Source organism: Triturus cristatus, chromosome 8, assembly GCF_964204655.1.
Source record: "Triturus cristatus chromosome 8, aTriCri1.1, whole genome shotgun sequence".
In the NCBI taxonomy this organism is placed as follows: Eukaryota; Metazoa; Chordata; class Amphibia; order Caudata; family Salamandridae; genus Triturus; species Triturus cristatus.
In genome coordinates, this window is record NC_140591.1 from 930,504,315 (window position 1) to 930,531,683 (window position 27,369).

Here is a 27,369-nt window from a genome sequence, read left to right on the forward strand (position 1 = left end):
TGGCATCATAAGCGTCTAGACATGATAGTTCTTTGCTTAGCTCTCTTCTCTAATTTATGTGTTGTGATTCATGTATAAATTTGCTATAATTTTATTTCCATACAGAAAATCCAGTCTGACTTGATGAGTCATGAAATAAGTTTGGAAGAAATGAAGAAAAGAAACCAGGATAAAGACTCTACCAAGAGGGTGCTCTCCCAAATTGATGCAGCCCAGGTAAAAGAGCATGTAATAAAATGACAAACTTCAAAGCAAAAATAATAAGCTTCATTTTAAAGGCGTGTCTGGGATTACCGAGTTTCAGATACTCTTTAAAGTACTGGTTAAAGCAAATCGTGTACAATGTCCACAAAATATGTTTTGAGAAAAGGGTGAACAATGTTAAACCAAACTATAACATTTTAAATTATGGAATTACTTACTCTAAAGAACATCTCCTGTTATCTAATTGAGCCCAGTGATTACCATGTTGCCCTGCCATAACGAGGAGTTCTTATAGCCGACTCTGGAATATATATATATATATATATATATATATATATATATATATATTCAGTGCACGTTCTATTTTTTTTTTTATATCTGTGTTCTATTTCATGGGATTTTTTTTTTTTTTTTTTAGAAAAAGCTCCAAGAAATTTCTTTGAAGTTCCGTTTGTTCCACAAGCCAGCAAACTTTGAGCAACGTTTACAGGACTGCAAACGAATTTTGGATGATGTGACATTGGAGCTGCCTTTATTGGAGATAAAGAGCGTGGAACAGGAAGTGGTGCAGAACCAATTGGATAATTGCATGGTAAGCTTTGGGCACGAGAGCATGTTTTTAAACGAAGAATGCCGTGGGGCTTATTTACAAATTTTTCACTCAGGGCAGCAGGGCAGCTAAACATGCTATGCACGTTATGCAAGTGGGAAAAACAGAGCAGAGCCTTGACTATTAAGATTGGCCTGCTGCTCCTGTCTCTAATTAGACTACATTGTGTGACCCACAACCTCGCACAATATTGCAGAGGTGAGTGTGTGCTGAGTAACATAGGATTTGTATTGGAAGCTCAGTCCTACAATGCTCATTCCTATGCCTAGCCACATTTCCAAATGATCCCACACAGTGTGCTGTTCACTTCAGAGGAGGAAATGTGTGTGTTTTTAGAGAAATAAAACATTTTGTCCTGTTAATGCCTGTGCCAAGAAGGCTTTTTTGACACAATGCATGGTCTGGCTATCTCAGTAGATCAAGCTTTGTGTCAGGACCTTTGGGTGTTTGCGCTGGCGATTCCTGTGTTCACCGCCCCGCGAAGGCTGCAGTTAAGAACGGGGGGAGGCCGCTGCCCAGGTCGGAACCACACCCTTGCTGAGCCACTGAGCATGATAGCTGTTGCTCAGCAGACATTACAGGGTTGATTCATAAAAGCTTTTATGAGTATGGGAAGTAGTACAGGGGTACTCTTTCACTTACTCATACTCACATTTCTGAATCTGCAGCAAAACGCCTAACTCCCCCACTAGTAAAAATTCAAACAAGGTACAGTCCTTTGTACTAATTGCACAGAAACATTCCCCGATGTTCTCATTTAATTGTCATTGTAGATGTTTAAGGTCCGCTTTACAGAGGCATGCAAGAACATGTAAAGATTGCTTTTGTAGGACTACTTCGCATTCTCGTAAATGCTTTTGTGAATCGTTCCAATATGTCTATGCTTTTGCATTCAAAATAATAAAAATTGAATTTAGAATAGGATTTGTGCCCTCCTAATGATTGGGCTATTTTGATGTGAGCATTTTCAGACTTAGCATTGTTGTACTTGGAGCATACTACTGAATTCCAGTGTAAAACAAGGAGTATTCCAGAATAAGACCCATCTTACTCCTTGAACTGAGTACTGAACCAGGAGTACCACAATGGTAAGTCTGAGGTATTCACAGCAAAATCAGGCCCTATGTTTTTGTGCACCTAAGGTAAACTATTGAAGGTAGACCAGCCAAAACCACAGCTGTGAACGTGAAGCCTCCTTTACCTCTGCCTCTCCTTCAGAGTTGCTTCACTGGTGACACGTGACAAAGAAGTGGGACTAAAAAGGCATCCCCTTTATTTGGCTTTTGCCTCTGATTGTCACTTGATACCTCTACTCCATCCCTAAACCAAAGGTTCAGCCTTTCCCATTCCCTTGCAAATTGTCATAGATTTTGAGAAGATGGAGAAGGAAAATGGAGTCCAATTACCTCATTTAGACGATGGCGCTTGGCCAGCCTTCTGTCAGGGCGGCAGAGGAAATTGCCTCCACCACCATGGCTGGACTACTGCCCATCATATAGTGCCTTCAGAAGAACCTTAATGCACTAAAGTTCGCTGACCGGCCGGTATGTTTCAGGTCACTAATCATCAAACTATTTTGATTCTCAAAAACAAACTCCCAAAGCAGGGGTATTCTTTTGAAAAACAAAATAAAACAATGACACTGACATCCTGAGCGTGTGTTCCCACAGTGTGGTGTTAATTTTTTTTTTCAGTTTAGGGCCTCCATGTTTCCCTGGCAGTCCAGTGCACAAATAACACCCCAGAAAATTCTCATTGACACAAAGTATTGCAAAGCTCTTTGTGTGCTGAAAAAGTGGTGCCTTTGCAGCACAAAATGCCTTTTTCACTAGGAAGTGAATATGCCACTTTTCTGGAGATATATATTTTTTATGTCAATGAAGATGCATAATTTGTATTTTACTTTAGGATATTTGGGATTCACCTACTTCTGATTTTAGAAGGGAGCTCTGGACGTTGAAATGTAATTATTTATGTGCGTTTGTTTAGCTTTAAATATATCAGTTTCCATTTACTTAGTGCAGTGAAAGATGGGATATGTAAAGCAATTGTCCACTCATGCTTAAAAGAGAGGGTGCCTCTTGTCGGTTATTGGTGTTAAGTATGCTCTTTTATTTCGTTGTGACGACTCATTTATAGGACATGTGGATATATGCTCGTGTAAAGCTTTTAGCTCAGCATGTGCAGACATTTTGGATTACGCTTTTCTGTTTCTGTTTCTGTTTTCTGAAACTAATCAGCTTCAGTTGACGTTGGTTTAAATCATGTATTTAAATCAAATGGACTGTCATTGTGTATGATGATGAAATGAAAGATCACAATGTGCAACAATTACATTCATTTCACCTGAGATGCCGCATTTTTATTTAAAATCTGACAATAGAAGGAAGCTAAAAATAAGCCTTATAGAAAAATGGGATTTATTTGAAAGCTGAAGATTTCTCAACTTAAGAAAAGAGACAGAAGCTTTGAAAAATGTATTTTGCTGTGATAGAATTTTTTTTCCAGAAATCTGAGGCTGTAAAATGCTCTAAATTCAACAGATTCACCGCACAATAAACACGTGGGAAATCACAATTAATCATATTTTCTTTATAACTGACATCCTTAGCCCGTCTTAGCCCGGAAGAGGCCGGGTCGGGCCACCCCTCTTGGTCGTGTGGGACGGAAAGAGCAGTTTCCCTGTTTTTCTGATGGTGGCCCAAAATAATACATTATCCCTAAATAATCAATCTAACCTCGATTGTTTACGCAATACAAGGGTCTCCCTTCAAAATAATCTACAATCCTTAGAACTCCCACCTGAAGCCACTCCTTATACGGTAGTTCTAACAAACGTACCTCAACTCTCTGACCATGAAGGGGAATCCTGGATTGCCCTGAGAAATAAATCTATTCACTGGCTTAGCACACGGATAGGATTAACTGAGGCTCTGATCTCCGAATTCAAAGTGGCCAGAAGAAGAGCTTGGATAGGCAAAACCCGTAAAGCACTCTAAGGGGACTGTGTGGTGTTAACATTTAGATTTCCTCACCTGGTGCAAACAATTTTTGAAAGAACAGGTAGCTATGTCATTAGGCCCCAGGAGGTGAATATTGTCCCATTAGGTTACTTTTACCAACCACTAAAGATGGAGAGTAATGGAAACACAACTAGGTACCACCCAGTCGAAACCTACCCTAGGTATAGTGTCCCAGTAACTAATCATTTTGACAGTCTAAACAACTTGGAAGATATTGATTGACTGAATAAGGGGCTTGAACAAGAAATGAAAAATAAGAAGGTTGGAGTTAGAACTCTGCCCACTAAAGCAAGTAGTCACAAGCATCTTCCAAATTACCCTGCTTCTAAAAATAAACACTGGATACCACTCACAGTGGCTCAGTTATCGACTCAGCCTCACTTGGCTGATAAAGTGCAAATTATAAGTCACCCAATAGAGGATGCTACCATCATTGCAGGTACAAGCCAGATCCAGATACCATATAGTGCTCCAACTGCTATCACTGTAGATGACCCCCTAAAGAATTGCAATGATAGCAATTACTATGAACTAACTAATATAGTTTATTGGAATGTTGCAGGAATTCGTTCAAAGACAGCAAAGCCGCTATGATGCGATTTTATATCAAGGTTTTACATCATGTGTTTTCAAGAAACCTGGGTAGAGGACACTGTTCACATTAACGGTTATCGCACTTTCTATACTGCGGCTGTGGCTGGGAGTCATGGGAGGGCAAAGGGGGGATTGTCTACTTATATATTCAACATGCTAATTGTAAGAAAAATAGAATTGAAATTTGTTGAAATATATTATCAAGTAATAACATTACATACTGATAAAAAGCACTTTGTTGTATTGATAAACTTTTATAACAATGCTCCGCCTGATTGGGAGGACTCTGAAAAAACTAGAAAATAATCTGAAGTCAATCCTAAACGATAATGCAGGGGATGTGTTCATAATTTAGGGGGGCAATTTTAATACCGCTCTGTGTCCAAATAATGGGAGGGAAGTATGTGGCCTCACAACAGAAGAGGGGAATAGTGATACTCACTTCTTACATTCACAATACGGGAGTCCCTAAACGAAATAATGTTTTTCCACGATCTTGGTTTTGCAAATGAGATATGTGATTCACCTTCCCCTTTTAAAAGCACTTTTAATGGCAGAGGTTACTTTACAACAATAGATTACATTCTGATATCAAATAGATATTGTAATAGAGTTAAGACATTCAACACTTATAACATAATTCTGAGTGACCATTTTCCACAGAGTATCCATTTCATACACAAAACCGACTGACACATTGCGGGATTAAAGTTATGCATGGTTCCCAAAACGTATCAATAAATAGAGTGAACGGTTATTCCCTTTGTTGGTCTATGGTGGATCCCTCCAAAATTACAAGGAAAGTTGTAAGCAAGACTAAGTCCGCTGTTGCGGCTTGCTTGGCAGAGTACGCCATACATGAAGTAGTCCTGACCTCTTTCCAGCACATCACTGCAGCTATACAGGAGGCCATATTTGTAAAAAAAAAAAAAAAATAGGAATATAAAAGGGTGGTTTGACACAAAGTGCATGCAGGCTTATGCCAAGTAAAAACACGAGACACATAAAACCCCTAGAAATCAGCATGATATAAGGCAGGCTAGATGGGGCTATAAAAATGAACTAAAGTTACGAAAAGCAACGATGAGAGACAAGGCATGGACGGCGCTGCATGAGGCTGTGATATCTAAGGATGGGTCAGCCTTTTGGAGGGCTGTTAAGACCCCTTTTCTTAGATCCTGGGGATGCTCCATCCATTGAAATCGCAATAGCAGAGGATCAATGGGTGGAGCATTTTGCGAACATATTTAATAGCAGCCTGTCCAACAATAAAGCAGAAAGCCAACCAGTAGGTGACGACGATATGGCACCTCTAATAACAGCGACAGACCTTCAGGTAACCCTGGATGAAGTAAATCATGCAATCTTGGCAAGCATGGGAGGGAAGGCCCTTGGTCCCGACATGATCCACATAGATTTATATATAAATACTACCGCGCTATGGGGCCCATTGTTAACCCAGGGAATAACAGCTAGCTGCTCCTCCCATTTAATATAGACGTGGACTCAATAGATTCCAGTACCAATATTTAAAAAAAGGAAATCGTCAAGACCCCGCCTGCTATCGGCCGACATCGCTGCTAGATTCCTTTGCAAAAGTAGTTGGGAGTATCGTGCTAGAAAGACTGCAGGACTGGGCTGAGGATAACGAGATCATCTCTGAATTACAGTTTGGTTTTGGCAAGGGGCTAGGAACTGTTGAACAAAGCTTAAACCTGAATGTATTCATAGAGAAGTATACCATTGCATAAAAGGGCAGGTTGTTCCTAGCCTTTGTTGACCTCACTGCAGTCTTCGACTGCGTTAGGCATGACAAGCTATGGAGGATCCTCCAGGATTTAGAAGTAGAGCCCACCATCATTCTTTTTTTAAGACAACTGTATAGGAATGCCAAGATCCGGGTACAATATGGTACCAATGGAGAATGTACAGCCATGTTTCAAATCAACAAGGGGGTAAGGCAAGGCTACATGCTGGCCCCTTTTCTTTTTAATCTCTATATAAATGGCTTAGGCCAAGCACTGTCAAACATATGTCAAGAGCCCCCTCCAAACAGAAGGATGGCCTATACCAGCTTTATTGTGCACGGACAATGCCGTTTTGATGTCCCGTACCCAAGTGGGCCTCCAAAGAATGTTAAATAGCTTTTCAGCATTTATGCATGATCTAGGGCTGAAGGTAAACACAACAAAAATGTTTGGTATAAGATGTGGTATTGGCAGCCAAAAGTGTAGAGATATGTACATTGACAAACAAAAGATAGATTTTATAAACAGATTGAACTATTTCGGCATCTTATTTGATTATAACGCCACGTGGACTCATGTGGTCCATGCAAGAAAACTGGCTTTTATTAAAACTACTGCCACCTTGGTAACATTTTCAAAAAAGTTGGGTAGAAGGCATCCACATGTGCTACTACAAATATATAGGGCCAAGTGCATCTCGATGGCCATGTATGGTGCATTGGTATGGGGATATTCTGATATTCAAGCATTGCAAGTTATTGAAAATCTGTTTTTAAAATATATTTTGGCAGTCCCAGGTAGCACCTCCTCTTATGTTTGCCATTCTGAATTGGGGGTCTCATACCTAACAGATCTCATAAAAGTGGAACCAATCCTACTATGGCATAGGAAATGGACATCTGAAGAAACTAATCTTAATAGGAACATTTTAAAAGATATTTTTTAATTTGAAGGTGCTTTAAGAATCGCATGGCTAAAGTATGTGTGGGACTTTATTCTTTATTTAGGCCGCAGTTTCTTACCGAGCTGAATACAATGACTAGTTGGACAAGAAAACTGTTTAAGACAAAAGGCTTCAACCTACTCAAAACTCTTAGACTATCGGAAGAAATAATGAAGCCCACTGTATTGTATAATCAAACCATTCTAATTACTTATAGTATGCAACCTTATCTTTTACGTACCTGTGGTTTATACAATAGGTTTTTATTGACAAGATTTAGACTTGGGATATTACATAGAATAACCAGTTTCCCAAACATGAGCGACCAGTCAAAAGTTATGCAATTGTGCTCTTGTGATGATCGCTCAGAGCAAACAACACTGCACGTGGTTTTATTTTGTAAATTCCATAATGTTCAAAGGAAAAAATGGATTTAACTTCTTTTAAGAAAGTTTGGTATTATACAATGTTGCCCCGCATTTCTAGCACTACAGTTTTTAGAAAATGAATATGTAACCTGGATTTTATCAATGTATTTAAAAAGTGTAGTAAAATGCAGGAAATCAGTTTTAATGTGACAGTTTTAAACTTTCAACAAAGTAAACATGTAAGAGGGGTGTAAAGAAAATTGACCTCAACTGTTAGACATGAAATGTGATTTAATGTACTGTTTTTGCTTTTATGAATTTTGCTTATAGAAATCGAATAAAGCTTTGTTTGATTTGATTTGATTTGAAATCCTTAGTGTAATTCTCCCCCACTCCTTTTGCCTTCTCGCCCTGATTTTTTTGTTGAAATCATTTTTGCTGGCATTAGGAGTCTGTGAAATTTACCCATGCTAACCAGTGCTAAAGTGCTTATGCTCTCATCAAACATAGTAAAATTGGACTACATCTAATTGGCACCTTTAAATTACTACTAAAGGGTACTTCCTGTACCCACAGCCATTAAATTAAAGACTTCTAGTGGGCAGCAATACTTATTGTGCCTCACACTAAAGTATCACTGTTAATCATGTCTCAGGCCCACCATTGCAGCTTGTGTGAGCATTTTTAATACTGCCACTACTACCTGGCAAAATCCTTTTTGCCAGGCCTAAACCTTCCTTTTTATTACTTATTAGTCACCCCTTAGATAGGCCTTATAGATCTATGGGGCAGTGTGCACTGTATTGAAAATATAGGACATGTCAACTTAAGATTTACATGTTCTGGCAGTGAAAAACTGATAAAGTTATTTTTCACTGTTATAAGGCCTATCTCTCCCACTGACTAACACTGGGTTACCTTATCATATTTAATACGTTTTAACTCTGTGTTGGGAGCAGATATATAGTGTTTGCGCTCAAACTCATTTTAATTTAAAATCCTCTTTAATGTTGAAATCAGATATTAAGTTACAATTCTGAAAGTTGGTATTATGTTGTCCCAGTCAATTGTCTCTTTCTACCAGTATTCTTGGTCAGATGCCTGTGAATGGCTCTGCTCTTGGGGGTCTGAAGGAGACCTTGGTGTGGACAGGATGGGCCTTCCTGACAGGATGGCTGGGAAGGAGCTGTACCCAGCCTCACTTACCCTTGAAAGGGCTTTCTGTACAGTACACACAAACGAACCTGTCACCCCAGAAATATGGAGCCTGGTCCAGGGGAAGGGGATGAACTGACCAGGACCAGGGATTTCCTCCACACCAAGTCTGGCACCAGTTAGAAAAACAGGGCCTTTAAAACAAATCATTAGAACTCTTCTGGACCTTGGAAGATTCAGAAGGAGGGCTGCGCTGCTGCCAGAAGGACTAACCTGTTGCTTCAAGGACTGCCTAGTTTTGTGAAGAGGGAAGTTTGGTCCTGCTTGCCTTAATCCTAGGCTACAGAGAGTGACTCCAATAGTAATTTTGTTGACCTCCTGCTTGTGTGAGCTACAGGGTAACAACAAGTTTCCAGGGGCTTCCTTCAACTTCCCAGCTGACCAGCTTCAACTGGACCTACCTAGATCTGCTTGGACCTGCCTGAGCCCTGCTGCTGGCATCTGCTGGAGTGAGTACTAATCCCCAGGAGTTGGACCCTTGGCTGTCATCAGTGGAAGTTCCTCCAAGAAGAAAAGGGTGAAAATCCTGAAGATTCGGCTCTTTGCGATGCAAACAGGCCCATGTGCACTGAAAGTCTCCTATCCGAGACAGCTGCTTACTCAAAGCTCTGGTGAGTCCTGCTCTGTGCACTGATAGCAACCATCCACGGCGACTGTCATTGTAAGATCTTCACTTTGCACTGATAGCTACCATCCATGAATATAAACAAACTCGAGACACCAGTGAAGACCGTCTCTTAGCACTGCAGCAACCGCAGTCAGCATCGCTTTTCTTGTCTTTTGCACCAGAATTCTGCTTCTCATGGCCTCCTCCAACACAAATGGAATTCTTTGCGCCGGACTTGAGAAGGTAACTCTTCAGTGGGACTAACCTGATCTCTGTATTCAACTCATGCTCCATCGCGGCCAGCCTGAACTTGTGACTGTGCCTTGGTCTATTGCGACAATATATAAACGAGTGCAGATTTGTGATATTAGGTGCTATTTTCTCTAACTCTCAAAATACTTTAAAATTCAATATTCCCGATTCTACTGATTAGATTATTGTCATTCTTGTACCAGTTTATTTACTAAAATGTATTCTATGTTTCTAGATTGGATTGGGATTTTTCTGGTGCTGTGTTTTCACTACATTACTCTGTGTGCTGCGCAAATACTTTACACATTGCCTCTAAGTTAAGCCTCACTGCCTGCTTTTGTACCAAGCTACCAGAGTGTTAAGCACAGGATATTTTGGTGACTTTTCCTGGATCACCCTGACAAGGACTGTGTCTGTTGCTTGAGGACAGTTTCACCCCCCCAAAAACCTACTTTCTCACAGAAGTAGAATCCTCGTGCCTGGTCGAGGTGACTGCACTCCCTTAAGAGCAGGCAGGATCTGAGCCCAGAATCAATGACCTAAGTATTATCATGTGTTTTCTGCATGGTCCATTGTAGTTTTACCAAGTTAGTCTAACTATCCTATACCACTAACCAATCCACTCATCACAAACACAATGAAAATTCATACCATACTTAACTACAATCCATCCAGACACACACTCCCCACTCTAATTATTCCTAACAGACCCCTGTTTATCATAACAAACCCATACTCAGCCTTCCATCATTTGTCCAACCAACAACCTCCACTTCTATCTACCACAATAACACAAGACAACATTTACATGCCACAGCGCCACACATTTGAACTCATGCAGCAAACAGGTCTAAAATGAACAGTCCTAAATCTACTTGATCCCCTCCTACACACAACATACACTCTATTCACAAATACATCATGACCCCCTCTTCCTTACATCCTTTCGCAAACAATAGTATGCAAACAAATCCATCTGATTAAACAAATACATCAGCAACTCTTTTTACTACCCCTCAAAAGCAAAACATATCACACACATCAGCAATACAAAAGCTCTCAAGCACAACACCTCATAATACATACAGTCTCAAAATACAATCACACACCCACCTTTCAAACAACACAAAGGAACAAACCACAATGCCAAGCTTTCTCTCTTCCACCACACCTAACACACATAGAGCAACACAGCAGCTCTCTTCTAACCGCCTCTCATCCATTGGACAATTTAGAAGCTTACTACATGACCCACATGCTGCACCACCACGACTGACTCATAAACCTTCTGCTCTAAACAAATGCAAACAATATAAGCAACGTGCCACAAATCACAACTTTGCTTCTCCGTCAAGGGTTACACCACAGAAACAACACAGCACACCAACTCACTCTCAAACACCGTCTCCACCACCTACACATGCAGACCCATCAAATTGCCTTCTTAGCCTGCTGGACGAGAAACACATTACAGAACAGCTACACAATTGCTATCCTAATACAGACAATACCAGCAATAAAAACACACCTGCTACTAACCCACACAATACTGATCACTCTTCTACAAAACTAAGTCTCACTGTCACCAAAGCACATTCTCTAAACTGTCTACTAATAAATGCTCGATCACTCTCTAGAAACAAACATCACAACTGCGACCTTCTCACCGATGCAAAACCAGACATACTATTCATAACTGAATCATGGTTGGGAGATTATATAGCTCCAGTCCTGCATGAAGCCATTCCTCTAGGCTATCAAATGATCAGCCAAAATCGTATAGGCAAACATAACATATCACTAAAGTTGACGACTCTCCATAAAGAATTGTGAGGCTCTTCCCACAAGATGCAATCCTACACCGTCTTCCTCCTGTAACTTCCTGCTCCTTTACAGACCTCCATCTAGAAAGGTGACATTCCCAGATGTATTTCTAGGCACAGTTTCATACCTGATAACAATACACTCCAACCTATGCATTCTAGGTGACCTCAAAATTTTGTTTGACAAACCCAATATGACCCATCCAAAAACAATAATCAATGGACTAGACGCACTGAACTAGTTACCTTTCAAACTATCACTCTGGTCACATGGTCAGACCACCATTTGCTTGTTTTCCAACATAAAACAACACTAAGCGACTCACCTGAAACCACCTTACGTGCATCCACCTATCGACTGTGGAACAAACTCAATTTGGAACACTTAGAAACACAACTAACATCCAGTACAGATCTGGAAACAATAAATTCTGTTAAAAAACTATGAGTGGCTACAGGAAGCTTTTAATATCCTGAAACCACTCAAAATCACACAACAGAACAAAAGAAAACAAGCACCTCAGAGACATTCAGAGATAAAAGACATAAAACTACAAATTAGAAAGCTGCCGCGTGCCTGGCTCAAAACAAAAAACAAACAAGACAAACTTCACCTGCAGAAAATTAACAGATTATACAAGTCAACTATCAAAAAAGCAAAGAAAAGGTACTATTCAGACAGAATTCAAAATGTTAAATGTGCAAATAAAGAATTCTATAAAATACTCAAAGAATTTTGTAAACCAAATTACCTAGAAGAAACTCATCCAGTTACTCAAGATTTCACAGACAAACTCTCTAATCATTAAACAGACAAAGCAGACACGTTGGACTTGTACTTAAAACAGATACAAAGCACCAGCACTAACCCTTTTACAAAACAACAGTCCAAGAATACTCTAACTCAGCCTCTCCGTTCCTTCCAACACATTTCACATGATGAATTTATAGACCTGGTCAAAGCAAGCAGGCCGGCCGGCAGCCCTTCTAACCCATGTCCACCGCAAACTTTCAAGACAATTCTTCTGACAACCTCTGCTACCAATCTAGTAAGAAGAATCATCAACGATTCCTTAATTACTGGAATATTTCCAGAAGAACTCAAAAAGTCATACATACTTCCTTTACGGAAGAAAACAAACTTGGCCCATTGAACCCTGACAACTACAGACCCGTTACAAATGGACCTTTCCTGGGCAAACTGATAGAAAGAGCAGCGTTTGCCCAGATGTCACAATTCATTGAAAACAATGCCATACTTTCAGACTTCCAGACGGGATTCTCTCCGGGAAGAGGCACAGAATCTGCCCTCGTTGCCATCTGGGATGACCCGAAGAACACAGTTGACCGCAATGGGGTTGCTGCGCTTCTCCTCTTGGACCTCTTGGCTGCCTTTAACATGGTTGACCATGACACTCTTGTACAAAGACTCTACGATGCCGGCATAGAGGGGACTGCTTTAGACTGGATCACATCCTACCTTCGAAACAGAACTAATGTCATCTATACCCCACCTTTCTGGTCCAAACCATACTCCACAAAAGCTGGGGTCCCTCAAGGCTCTATCATCTTGCCCATGCTTTTCAACATCTACATGAAGTCATTACCGGTACTGATCAATCAATTTCACCTCACGGGCTATAACTATGCAGATGACACACAACTACTTCTTTAACTGGAATGCCCCAAAGACATCAGAAACTTGCCAATTTTCAGTTGTCTCAAAGCCATGGATCAATGAATGAAGGGCAGCCATCTCAAATTGAATGCTTCCAAAACGGAAATACTCATGTGTGGCAATTGGAAACATTATGGCCCGCTTGCCGCCTGGCCTGATGAACTGGGATCACCGCCTAAAGTATCAAAGGACGTAAGAAACCTCAAAATGGCCATGGACTCCAAGCTGTTGATGAATGCCTAAGTAGACAAACTAGCAAGATCAAGCTTTGATACTATAAAAACTCTGCAACACATCTTCCCCCATTTGGGATTTCCACACAAGTTCCAAGCTACCATCTACCTCATTCTGTCCGAACTCGATTACACCAATAGCCTCTACCATGGATCACCCTTAGCGACTATAAAAAGACTACAACAGATCCAGTACTCGGCTGCCAGACTACTCTTGCATATCAAAGCGCGAGACCACATCTCCCCTGCCTTGAAAGTCCTGCATTGGTTACCTGTTGCCAGAAGATCCATGTTCAAGCTGCTTTGTGTCACTCACAAAGCGATACATGGAATTGGACAGCTCTTTATCAGGAATAAAATCACCAAACACATTGCTCATAGGAACCTCCGCTCTAGAGTGGCACCTCGCCTCAAAATCCCAAGATACAAGAAAAAACTATGTGTGGCACATCCTTCTCTGTTCAAGCAGCCAAAATATGGAACTCTTTACCCCCCAACATAAGATCCACCAACAACCACCTTATCTTTAGAACATTTCTCAAGAATTGGCTCTTCCCCACATAAACACCATACGCAAACAGAAATATACAGCATATCCCTCTGTATATAAGCATTTATTTGTACTAGAGATAGGTACCTAAATTATGTGTATTGCTTTGTATAATCATGTCAAATAAATAAATAAATAAATGAATAAATGCATTTTTAAGTACAACACTTGAAAGCCAGAGTTTATCGAATGCATCTTTAATCTACTTATACTTACTTCCTTTATGCATCTATATACCTTCCATGTACTTGAATCTATGTACTTATTACTTTCCTCCCCCCCAAAAAAGCATATTCAATGCACTACCCTATTTCTCACTCTATACCTCTATCAATATCTTTAATCTACATCTGCTTACTCCCTTTATGCAATAATAAACTTTCCATGTACTTATGGATCTATATATTTATTACTTTCTTCCAATTCAGCATATCCAGTGCACTACCCTATTTCTCACCCTATACCTCTCTCAATATATCTTCTACCTCAACTCTCTGACTCATCTCAAACCTCTATCTACTACTCTTTCCAATGCACTACCCTATTTCGCACCCAATACCTCCACTCTCTCATTCATCTCAAACCCCATACCACTACTATGACCCCAAAATAGCCCTTTCTAGACTCTCCCCTACTCTACCCCTCCTTGCACCATCTGACACTTTACTCATCCCAAGCCTCCCACTACTGCTTGATGTCCAAAAAAGGAAAACCAAAAAAATCAAAATCCTTAACTCGCCTATCCCTCCACTATTCTTTTCAATCAAAATAACAGACTAACATGTCCACCTATCAAATTTCATATGTCACTATACTAATTCACCACTAATCCTTTATAGGTTCCGAGTAGCGTGCTACTCGCCGAAAAAATCGCTGCAACACCTCATTAGAGGTAGCAAGCACTATATAAATGCAACCCTATTCCCTCTTCTATCCCTCCGCTATCCTTCTCAATCCAAATAACTGACTAATACCGACCACTCAAATTACTTTCATATTTCACTATACTAATTCACCACTAATCCTTTATGGGTTCCAGAGTAGCGTGCTACTCGCCGAAAAAGTGCTTCAGCACCCCATCAGGGGTAACAAGTGCTATATAAATGCAAACCTTTTTCCCTCCTCTTGCCCTCTCAATCCAAATAACTGAGCGGGTAACAAGCGATATATATGTATGTATATATGTATAGATATATATATATATATGTGTGTGTGTGTATGTATATATATATATATATATAGGTGTATATATATATATACACATATATATGTATATATATATATATATATATATATATATATATATATACACAAAACTCTGTCTCTGTCCCTCTGCTACCCTTCTCAATCCAAATAACCGACTAACATATCATCCACCGCTCAAATTACTTTCATATTTCACTATAATAATTCAACACTAATCCTTTAATGGGTTCCGGAGTAACGTGCTACTCGCTAAAAAGCACTTCAACACCCCAACTGGGGTAACAAGTGCTATATAAATGCAAACCTTTTTCCCTCCTCTAGCCCTCTCAATCCAAATAACTGATTAACATCCACCACTCAAATTACTTTCATTTTTCACTATACTAACTCACCAATAATCCTTATGGGTTCCAGAGTAGCAAGCTACTCACCAAGAAAGTGCTTCAATACCCCAGTAGGGGTAACAAGCACCATATAAATGCAAACCTTTTCCCCTCTTCTATCCCTCCTCTATCCTTCTCAATCAAAATAACTGACTAATATCCACCACTCAAATTACTTTCATATTTCACTATACTAATTCCCCACTAATCCTTCTTGGGTTCCGGAGTAGCGTGCTACTCGCCGAAAAAAATGCTTCAACACCCCATCAGGGGTAAAAAGCGCTATATAAATGCAAACCTTTTTCCCTCTTCCATCCCTCCGCTTTTCTTCTGAATCCAAAATAACTGACTAACCTATCCACCACTCAAATTACTTTCATATTTCACTATACTAATTCAACACAAATCCTTATTGGGTTCCAGAGTAGTGTGCTACTCGCCGAAAAAGCAATTTGACACCTCAACAGGGGTAGTAAGTGCTATATAAATGTAATTACATTACATTACAATACAATACAATACAACTGTTCATGTTGTAGGCCTCATTTTTCTTTGCACATGTTACATATAAACACGCTTGCTTTTGTGCCACATTGTACTTTCACACACAACCTGCATATGTTTTCGCATTCTGTTCTTTTCCTGGCATTTAGTCTTAGCACCACCGACAAGGTCGAACAACAAAGTCTCTTGGTATTCTTTCTGGCCAGTCAACAGCACCTAGACATAATACAAGAATGCAGCTGTTGTTTATGTGCACACACGTCCTAGCATATAGATGAGTACATGAACCACAAACACAACATTGGAACAAGAATTCGGAGTCAAGAGCACTGTGTTCATCTGTGTATGCTGAAGTACGGGGTCTGCCAATAATCTCAGAGAACTTTCATATAATCATTTAGCTTCACTCACAGGGGAGGAAGGTTAGGTTACTTTGTCTTATATAATGACAGCACTTTTCATAATATATGGATTATTGGCCATGCTAACTATATTTTGTATTATGCATTTGTTTTCTAATTGTGGCATGTATACTGAGTTTCAGAGCACAATAGTTTGAATAAATATTATAAACTTTCATGTATCTTGATTATTTTATTGTGGACAAGTACAAGTGAGAGAGCAAAAGGGTGTGTCTTGTTAATGCGATCCCTGAGAAGGCCAAGCGTGCTATTTTCTGGGGTGCCAAATCACATGTTTTTCTGATGTGTTTTTCTGGTATGATATGGCAAGTGAGGCACTATAGCTAGTCAGACTCGGGCTCATGGATCCAGAGGTGGTATGGTGACTCAGTCTCTACATGCTGCTGTTCCATGGTCCCAAGCATAGTTCTGTTCTACAGCAGAATCCCTGCATCACCAACGATTGTTCAGGTGCTTATTTGCGGGAACCCAGAGTAGAGCTTGTGCATGTCGACAATACCCTGACACCTTTTTACAGGACACATCCATGGTGCTGGTGGTTTCTCCTCCACAGTTATTAGGTACCCCTAATTCTGTTCGTTTGTTAAGCTTGAATATTAACGGTTGATACCTGCATTGTGCTACCATTTAAATACTTTTCCATTTAGCAATGGCTCAGCCCGTGGCCATTAATGTTAATTGCCACCCGGCAGTTTCTCAACATTGGCTGCAGCATGGAGTACCTAATGCGGGAGCTCCTATAATTGTTTGTAGTTGAAACGGACGCTGTTTTCCGCTTTTAGGTTATATATTCCTGGGTCACCTTTCTGGCTGTGGAAGTGAATGACAATACTTTCTAGGATTATACCATGCCACAGGCACCAGTTGCGTATCGTCCATATGCACTTCTTGAAGTTCCTCTTATGGTTGGGGAACACCAAACCTGGTTCAATGGTGCCTTTCTCCATGTCCTTAGCAATGTTCAAATGTGCCCCTTAAGTAATGATGGGGCCACAGGGCTGACATTGGCTGGTTATACCCCACATTCAGATTTAAAGGCATTCAATTTGGTTTAGACGCATGTTCATTATAATGTTTTAGTTGGCCTATATAGATGGCTTACTGAATTTATTTCACATATCTTGTTAGCTGATCTGACCAGGATTGGCCTGCAGGCTCAGGCTCAACAGCCTGCTGTGCCTGTGATCAATCCTGTGGTTGTTAATTCAGTTATTGGCAAAGGGTCTAAAAATCGCAAAGAAAATCCATTCTGCATTGCTCTGAATATAGACCAACTAGAAGCTGTGTTCCCCCATACAGGACCCCAAGATAAGCATACAATTCTTACTATATGCATACCCGATGGTCTGGTTCCCACTATTACTGACTGCAAATCCTGGAGGACCATTTTTACCACAGTTTTCCTGCTTTGTCATGGCACTCCCTCGATGGCCATTCTTCTGAACATCCTCAAACAGATACAGAACGAGCATGTGGCAAGTACTGTCCTCGATTTGGGGATGAAACATGCTGGAAATGTTCCTGTTGTCTCCAAAATGATTTTTTATAAAATTAAAGGTGACGCAGCATCTTTGGCCATACGCCAACATCTTGTTGTGGTGGCTGTAGCCGACCGCAAATAAGAGTTGCTGCTCATTATTGCTGAGATATATACTTCTTTGGGACGCAATAGTTTGGGGACTAGACCAGCAGTCCCACCTCTTTGTAAGCCTGGTTTCGATAAGGATGCCAGGACAGCCCGTGAGTTTCCTAATAAACCATGGGATAAAACTGAACAACAATGCCTAGACAGCACGGAGGTACTCCGTCTCCTGAATATTCTGAAAGGCGATACGATTTTTATGATCGCGCAAAAATAAAATTTCCTAATAGGTGTCAAATCCCTGACACCCATTCCCCTCGTTCCTTTCAGGAATCATCTGAACATCAGTAGGATAGAGGAGGGCTATCTGATCGCAGAGCACCAGAATACATACCACCGAAAAGGGAGCCACAATGTATGTCTGACGTGAAGTGAAAGAAGAAGGATAGACCTCTTCCTTATAAAGCCTCTTTTCAATAGAAGAAAGTTGCATCATTAACAGCTAAATATGCCACAAACCGTGAGAACCCTCCACCTGAACAGGAGTCGGTGGTGGCTGTCCTTGACAGTGCCGCAGAGGTCACTATAGTACGCCTCCAGATAGACTATATCTTTTGGATATTCAAATTGAAGGAGACATTAAACGCACCATTAAAGTGATCTTCTGGAACAATTTAACTACGTCCTATGATATTCTCTTGGCAGAGGTCGACTGGCCCTCACCTGTTCTTGCATGCCCTCAGGGTGAGGATATTATTTTCCCTTCTTTCTCACACCATGTACCTGACAGTCATACAGGCTTAAGCCTTTGAATGGGCCAATATTGACCCCTGCACTTTATCATAACCATACAGGTTAGGATAATGATTATCCTTATCACGTTATTAATATACGGTCTTCCCTTCAGGTACAACAGTATCCTATTAAATGGGGTGCTTTCTCAACTGGAGTACCAGGGAGTTATTGAACCCTGTGTATCTCAAATGAACAATATTCTTTTTTCTATTGTGAAACCCGATCATTCTTATTGCGTTTTCTTAGATTACATTTGAATAGTTACACACGCACTTTTGCCATGCAAAATATCAATAGTATGACACTGATTAATAGGATCATCCTTTAAAAATATAAGACCACCATGGATATTTCCAATGGTTTTTTCAGTCACACTTTGGCCCTAGAGAGCCGTGACTGGTCCGCATTTAACTGATGATGAATTGAATCCCCACTTGGCAAGAGTGTGTTAGACGTGGCATCCTTGGCATGGGTATCCCCTGTATTTTTTCCTTTGCCTCCTGTGCTTTTACTGTATGTTGGACTTCATTTTTGCTGGTCTAGATGTTTTGGGCACGTTGCCACTAATGTTCAGTGCCAAAGTGCAAGTGCTCCCACTGTAAATTGTTGTCATGGATTAGTGTTTCCATATTTGCCTATTTGGTTTACTGTTAAGTCCCTAGTACAGTGCACTGTGTGTGCCAGGGCCTGTAAACCAAATGCTGCTTGTGGGCTTGCAGCACTGATTGTGCCACCCACACAGGCAGCCTTGCAAAAGGGTCTCAGGCCTGCCATTGCAGTGTCTGTGTGCAGTCTTGTACTCCCTGATCGTCCTGGCAAGTACACCCACTTGCCAGACCCTAACCTTCCCTTTTCTTACATGAGTCAACCCTCAGGTAGGCCCAAGGTACCCCTGTGGGCAGGTGCAGTGTATGGGAAAGGTAGGACATGTCCTGATGTGTGCGGCATGTCCTGATAGTGAAATTTGCCCATTTCGTTTTTCACCATTGAAAGGCTATCTGTCCCAAAGGATAGAATGGGAGTTCATTTATACATACCATCTTATAAATATATCTTTTCCTTGGGACAAGATAGGAAGGTAAAGTTTAGTATGTCTGAACTCAGAATATAAAGATGCATCTTTTAGTGTGGATGGGTTTTTACATTCTTTGTTTAAAAATACTATTTAGGAAAGTAGGTATTTCTTTGCTTAGCCATCCTGTGTGCCTCTGCTAGGTTTGTGTATTGACTGGCTTTGGAATGTGCATTCTGTTCAGACAGCCACTTGGGGGGGGGGGCGGGGTGAGGTGTGTCCTGCCTTGGGTGAGTCAGGGCTGGGCTGAATGAATAGACCTGGGCTGCAGTCAGAGTAGGGGGATGACATTTCTTTCATACCTGAATGGGCCTTGTCTGTCTTGGACAATGCTGTCTCCACCTCCTGCCAGGAAGCTGCACGAAAGAGGACAAAACTGTTTTTTGGCTGGGCAAAGATCTTCTTTGCCACCAGAGAAAAAAATATTTTGTGCTACAAAAAGTGGGGCCCAGGCCCCAGACTTTTAGATTACTTCTGGGATTCAAGAGGAACCTTTGCAAAGGAGAAGAACTGGAGAAACTGAGAAGACGTACTGCCCCTTTGCTGTGTGCCTGCAGTGGCTATTTCTGCCAAGGAAAGGACAAGGACTTTGCTGTGTGCTGTGCCCCCTGCAGAGGAAGATCTCTAAGGGCTGGAAGTAGAGCTTGCCTCATGTTCTGAAGTCTCAGGGACACAAAGACTTCACCCCCAGCTCACCTGAACTCCCTTGCTGAGAGTTCGGACCTGCCAGGAGGTGCCTGTTGCTGTTCTAGGCCTCTGAAGGTTGTTCCTGTTGGGAACTGGAAAAACGACACAACTACGAGAAGTGCAACGCAACCGCACCAGTTTCCAATGCATCGCCGAAGAAACCGACGTAGTGCCTGCCACTCGAGAAATCGCTGCACACGGCATCGAGTCCAAGACCCCTGCACCAATTCCGACGCAGGCCCTGCTGTTCAGCTGCAAGAAAAGATGCAGCTGGAGAAACCAACGCAACACCGTTGCCGTCGCCGCATCGAGGACCAACGCATCCCCGATACTCATGCATCACACTGGGGTGCCAAGTCTACATCAAGGCTGCGACTGCAGTAAGAAACCAACGCATCACCTCTCCGCACAGTAAGAAACTGAGGCATCACTTCCCCTTCTGTAAGGAACCAGCACATCACCTCCCCTGCGTGGCAGTAAGGAACCGACGCATCACCTTCCCTGCGGCTGTTGTTGATTATGATTTTGATGCATCCAAGGTACTTTGTGTTGAAAGTGTTGCATCTATAGTTTGCTATGGACAGAACTGTTTCTACATTTTAAAAGTCATATTTTTATTACTGTATTGTTGATTTTTGTCATTTGGGTCTTGTTTGGTTTAGATAAAGATTACTGATTTTTCTAAACTGGTGTGGTGTCCATTTGTATTTTCACTGTATTACAGTATGTGTGCACACATGCTTTACACACTGCCTCTGAGATAAGTCTGTCTGCTTGTGCAAAGCTACCAAGGGGCTGAGCAGGGGTTATTTTAGAAGTGTATACCCCTTACCCTGACTAGGAAGAAGGGTCCCTACATGGATAACGGAACAAACCCTTGCCAACTAGAGACCCCCATTTCTAACTGAGTGGATCACATTATTTCGCAATTTACTGAACTCTGTTTTAAATTTAACTCAGAAAGTCTTATATTGCTTTTCTCAGGGTTCTTTTCTTAGTATATGAACTGATGAATGAGGAAGAGAGCCTTGCCCCTCATTTACTAGACAAATGTGCTCAGTTACAACCTCCTAGCACACTTAAAGAATTGCAGTCTCTGCTGGGATTTTAAAATTTTGGCAGGACATATATACATGATTATGCCCAACGTGTTAAACCCCTTAATGTGTTAGTACACCCAGATTTTTCTGCCTCCACTTGGACTTCGGAACACACTGCCAAACTCAGATCTTTACTGTCTGACTTGCTTGAATCACACAACTTACACACCCATGTTAATACTACAAACTTAGTCATCCAGGTTTTATTGGGTGGAATTGGATTTACTTATGTCACCTTTAACGAAGGTGAAACAATCCATATAGCTTATAAATCGCATTTGTATTCACCTGCAGAACTGTGCTTTGCTTCGACTGAAAACATTCTCACTGCTGTGCAGCTGGCCATCCTATAGGAATGGCCACTTACTCAAGATAAAACCATTATAGTTGTTTCTTCTGCGCCTGCCTTAGAGGCTGTCACAAAAGCCAACATACCTAATTCTAAAGCCCTCCACTCTTGTTGAATACAAAGGGCCATGTCCTTAATGGCCATTGATGTAGACTTTGTCTTTGACCCTTCTTGCAAACTCAAGAATTTTTGCAAAATGAACATGTTTCTCCTTTGCCTTCGTCAATTCTCACTCTTGACCAATATACATCAATCATTTACACTGATGGATCTGCGCAACCGGCTATAGGTTCAGAGCAGCAATATTCTGCTGCAAGCGCCATTGTTCTAGGCACTCTCTCTGCTGATGTTTTTCATCCTCAAATTACACACACACACACTCTCTCTAGGAGACTGTTCTGTTCAGTTGCCTGAGTTGAAAGCCTTACTTCTTGCACTTAAAAATGCAGATCCTCGATTCCCCACCCTTAATAGCGTGTGATTTGTATAATTGTGTGCAATCTTTTAATGATAATTTACATTTTTTAAAACAAAATGATTATAGAGATTCCAAGGATAACACAATCAAGCACAAGTTTATGTGTGTTAAAGTGGCAGATCTAAAGGGGATAGGTTGCCACTAACTCATTGGGTATTCTTTGGCTGATGAAGCCACTAAATTTGCAGTTGCCACAGCTACAAGAGCAGCGATGACTCGCTCTAAGATTCGTGTCAACAATGATACTTTGGTTGCAGTAAATGCTTTTAAAAACAGCACTTCCATACTGAAAGGCTTTCCTACTAGGTCATAATACTTTATTTCGATAAATCAATATCATAAAAAGACAGAGGAACAATATATATACACTGGATCAAAAATGTAATTAATACAGAGTAAATTCATAATATATATACATACATTTACTATTTACATATGAATAATACAAAAGTATAGGCTTTCCTACTAAATATTCCGATCATTTAAATGACCAGAATGTTCCTTTTCTAACTATTCCCGGCGTTGGTGATTGCATGATTCCCAATGCTGACCGCAGACATGATTTAATTTTAGCCGCACAAGAAGGAATTTCATCTGGGTATGCCGGTGTGGCTGCCTCCATTTCACTTTTACAACTAGAGATATTAGTGGCAAGGTTTATATCAACAAACCAAAAAACAAGTTTTATGTTGTGACATATGTCAGTAGAATAAATGTTCTATTTTTTTAGAGAAACCGCAGTGTGGGCTTAAATGGCTGAACCAGTATATTAGTTACTATGAGTGTTTAAATCGTAATGCTCCACTGTTTGTAACCCCATTGCTATAGAAGTTACACTATACAAGAAGAAAAATTCTCTTAGAATAAAGCAATAATGAAAAGGAGCATATAATCAAATATAGTACATTTATAGATTAAAAACAATATCAAATTCATGCAATTTGAAACAAAATTAAAGTGCGGGGAGTCTTGAAATTTCTTTTCTTCATATAATCTTTATTTTCATTACCAATCAGAAGCATAAAGCCCAGCCAACGTGTTTTGCTCAATAGATGGACCTCATCAGGGATGTGAATCAGATCATGAAGATCAGGAAAGCAATCTACGAATGTGAAATCTTTTAAGCCAAGAATCTAGTGACGTCTTGTTAATAATATAGATCCAAGTTTAGAACAGCTCACTTAAATCACCAAACAAGTTTAGTGATCTTTATAAATATGCATCGATATTCCAAACGCACCAATGTCTTCTGTATTTTCTAAGGTTTATTGCCTTCTATCCATGCCGGTATCATATGAAGTCGTGCCCAAAGTACAGTCCGTCTGACCATGGTGATTAAATGTTCTGCTGTGTCTCGTCTACCACAGACACAACTTTTTATTTCCATTCAGCTTTTTGGCTGTAGATATTCAGATCACTGCGGTCCTCTAACCTCCAATACTGCATTCAAATATATTTTGGTTGCAGTTGATTCTTACTCTAGGTTCCTCTGGGTTTGGCCACAGTGCTCGGCTGACGTTCTAACTGTTATTAAAGACTTGAAGTCTTTATCGGGATATATGCATGCTGTGCATTCCACTCCGATCAAGGTCTGACTTTTGCCTCTAAGGCATACCGTGATTCAGTGAGGTCCATGGGTGTGCAAAAGATCTCTGGGTGGGCAGACAGACCCCATACAAAGTACTTTTTGGCTTCAAGATGTATGTTCCAGACCTTGATGGTCCAGACATTGTGGCGGCTGCGGAAACCTTTGATGTAGATAACCATTATGCTGTCTTACAGGTCCTTCATCAGTTCCATGATACAAACTTCCACAAGCATTTGCCTGTATCTCAAGCTTCAACTTCAAATGTTCTTCAAGTTTCTTGCTGGCTTCCGAAAGTGGGAGTACTGGTTTGAGAAAAGATCACTGTCAAAAAGGAATTCGGCCCAACATACCATGCACCTGTTCCAGTCTTTAGTCTTCTGGGGTACACAAACTGTTGTTTAGCCACCGCTTCCAGTTTCTAAAGAGGCGCGCTTTGTCTCCATTGAACATGTCAAACTATACCATGCGGCTGATGCTTAATAGTATGCCATGGGATAGCCATTCTTTTCCGCAAGATTTTCCTCTACAGCTTGTGAGCACCATCGATGCTGATTCTCCTCGGCTGAGGGAGGGAGAGGCTGAGTCCTTCGTCTATTTTTTTACTGACCTGCTACTTGCTTCTAATATCATGTCTTCTGCAACAAATGTCATTTACAATGATCCTCCATTAGTGAGTCCATTCGAGTTGGCCTTTTCAAGTCCTACTGCTCAGTCGCATCCTACTGTGTTTCAGCTGAGTACCTCTGGGTACTATATCGATCAAGATAACTTTTCTTCTGACAGTTCTTTTGTTGTGTACATGCCTCCAGTACAGATTTGTGTTTTTATATCATGGTTAAAATACACTTATCTCGTCCTTCCTTGGATATATGTCTGGATAATACTTTCTTTGGTTTTCTTGTTCTTGTGGATTGGATTCATGACTGTATTCTTCTTACTGATCAATGGCCATTACCTCCAAGAATGTTCTGCTACAAAACTAGTCAACAGGGTAATGGCCCCCCATTCTTCGTCACATAAAATGAACAGAGGCTTGTGCCATGTTAACATTTCAGCCGTTCCAATGACTGAAGTAAATATTTGAGATAAAGTTCCTTTTGACATATTTGGTCCGACGAAGGTCCTACAGATACCATATGTGTTCAGAGTTCCATGGATGATGGAGTAGTACCTGGATTACATTCAGATGATTGGGATGATGACACTGTAAATTCTATGCTTACTGAATTAAAGTATTATACTGTTTTTGAATCAGAAGATATGTATCTTAATTCCGCTAACTATCTGATATGTTCTATTACCATCATTATGGACACATTTGTTTGCATAGAACGGGTAGACAGCCACCCCCTTTTACCTATACCCAAAGGGAACATTGTCCTACTCCTCCTCCAGAGAGTTAAAGCAAAAAGATAAATACACCTTTTTCACTGGATATGACACTTCAGACCCCATGTCATATTATTTTAAATTAAATCCAATACCACTTAAATATATGCTTAACCAAACTAAGCTTGTATATACTACTATGTTCATCAATCAGTGAGTCCTAAAATCTATTTAAAATCAATTTGGGGTACAAAGTCCTGGCAGGTATGAGGCATTCAAGCCTGTGTAATTCCCACACAAATGTTTTTTTGAAACAATCCAGCAGACTAATTGATTAGGATTGGCTAAAATTAAAGAAATGAACGCCCTGATCATTCCTTCCTTGGCCCATTTTGATGACTTGCAGAGTTTTAAGAAAATTACACAGAAGAACAATGAAATAGCATGGTGCAGAACGGTACATTCAATTCTTTGTTTTTGAGTCCTGGTGGGTGATTATTATGGCCAGTAGACATCAATGGTTGTCATTCTCGTTTTATTAATTCCACATCTGGGTTTAAGTCAAGCATACCTTAAACCCTATATTTACATTCAACACATTCTGGTACTATTACTACCTATTCTGTGGGAAAGCTATGACAACAATCGTTAGAACTTTTCTGCATTTAAACAACATCTTACTCTCCTGTCAAATGACATGAATCTATCAGATTTTCTTTTAGGTCCCAGATTACCTCGTATGAAACGATTCATTTATGCCGCTTATAATGAAATTTGTATATTGTCCCAAATAGGAGCTATTCTCAGTTTTAGACAAATTGACCAGAATAATTTGGATAAAAGTACTAGCTGTTGTCAATGTTAGTATTAATATCATCTCGTATTTATACCTTGAACAGTATTGTATCGTCTGTTTTTGATGTTATGCAAAGCGGCATGTCAACATTATATTATGGGCAAAGTCAGCTTAGATCAATTATGCAGTTTAGCTGGACATTTTAAATGCTTAAAAATGGACGCGTTCCATGGTATTACCTGAATTGTACTGATTTCATTTTACAATTTATTTTAACACACAAGCAACAATTAATGGCCACGAAAAACGTGACCTACACAATGCAAAACGCGACCTACACAATGCTCCATTTAGAATAGTAGGAACAACTCCATTCACTATAGATGAGACGCCTCTGGCGGTGTGGTTAATACACAGAGTTATTTCACTGCCTATTTCGCTATTTCAATTCATAGCTTGCATGAAACATTTTCCTATAGGTAGATATGAGCCCCTGGGTAGGAGTTACATACATGAAGTATAGTCACTCCCCTTTGCCTATCGTTGTGAACCTAGTGACAAGGAAGTCTTTATTACTGTTGAAGAACTCGACTCTACGGTCGGACATTCACCTGTTTGTAAACATGTTAAAATTCATGGCGCTTGTAGCACTTTGGTGCCTAATTTGGCTTGTTCTCTAAAAGGAATTCCAGTTCCTGCAATTCTCTCCTTCATTACGGTACTCTCTAATGGGAACTATGTAATGCTTAGTAATCAGACTTGTTGCGGAATACGGGTGGAGTCGCATATATTGTGTCAGTCTCCCAGTTAATCACTTGTTGCAACAACGTCCTGTTTCCCCCTCCGTATGGGATAGTAGATAGCTCACTGTGACTTTCCATTCCGAACTTGAAGGCAGACTTCAACAAGCTGAGCAGACTCAAAGAGTTGTTTCAACACAAAATAGTTCTAACATCTGCCTGGGTGACCTTTGCATTGCAGGTGGCTAGGACTTCTAGTGAAATACAGTCATTGTTAAATACTAACCTTCTCCTGCATTTTGGGGAATTAGTACATCAAATCTTTAACATCTCTTGTACGGCCGGCCTCGCCCACTTTTTTAAGGTTATAGGCTCAGGACTCATTAGTTCTTTTCAGACCATTTTTGGAGTAATCCCAGCTTTTATTCACTCCATTCTCTCTAGTGTATTCATAGGATTACCAGGGCTGCTGTTCCTTATTTGCAGCACT

The 27,369-nt window shown here is 40.5% G+C and overlaps 1 protein-coding gene across 14 annotated transcripts in view; it reads left to right on the top strand.

Moving 5' to 3' along the window:
- DMD (dystrophin) overlaps window positions 1-27,369 on the top strand; it is a 7,596,173-nt gene that overhangs the window by 3,244,376 nt on the left and 4,324,428 nt on the right. For all 14 annotated transcript variants that reach the window (XM_085622447.1, XM_085622454.1, XM_085622449.1 and 11 more), the window contains 2 exons: window positions 106-216; window positions 623-796. In XM_085622447.1, the coding sequence (XP_085478573.1) occupies window positions 106-216; window positions 623-796 (285 nt within the window). The remainder of the gene's footprint in view (window positions 1-105; window positions 217-622; window positions 797-27,369) is intronic.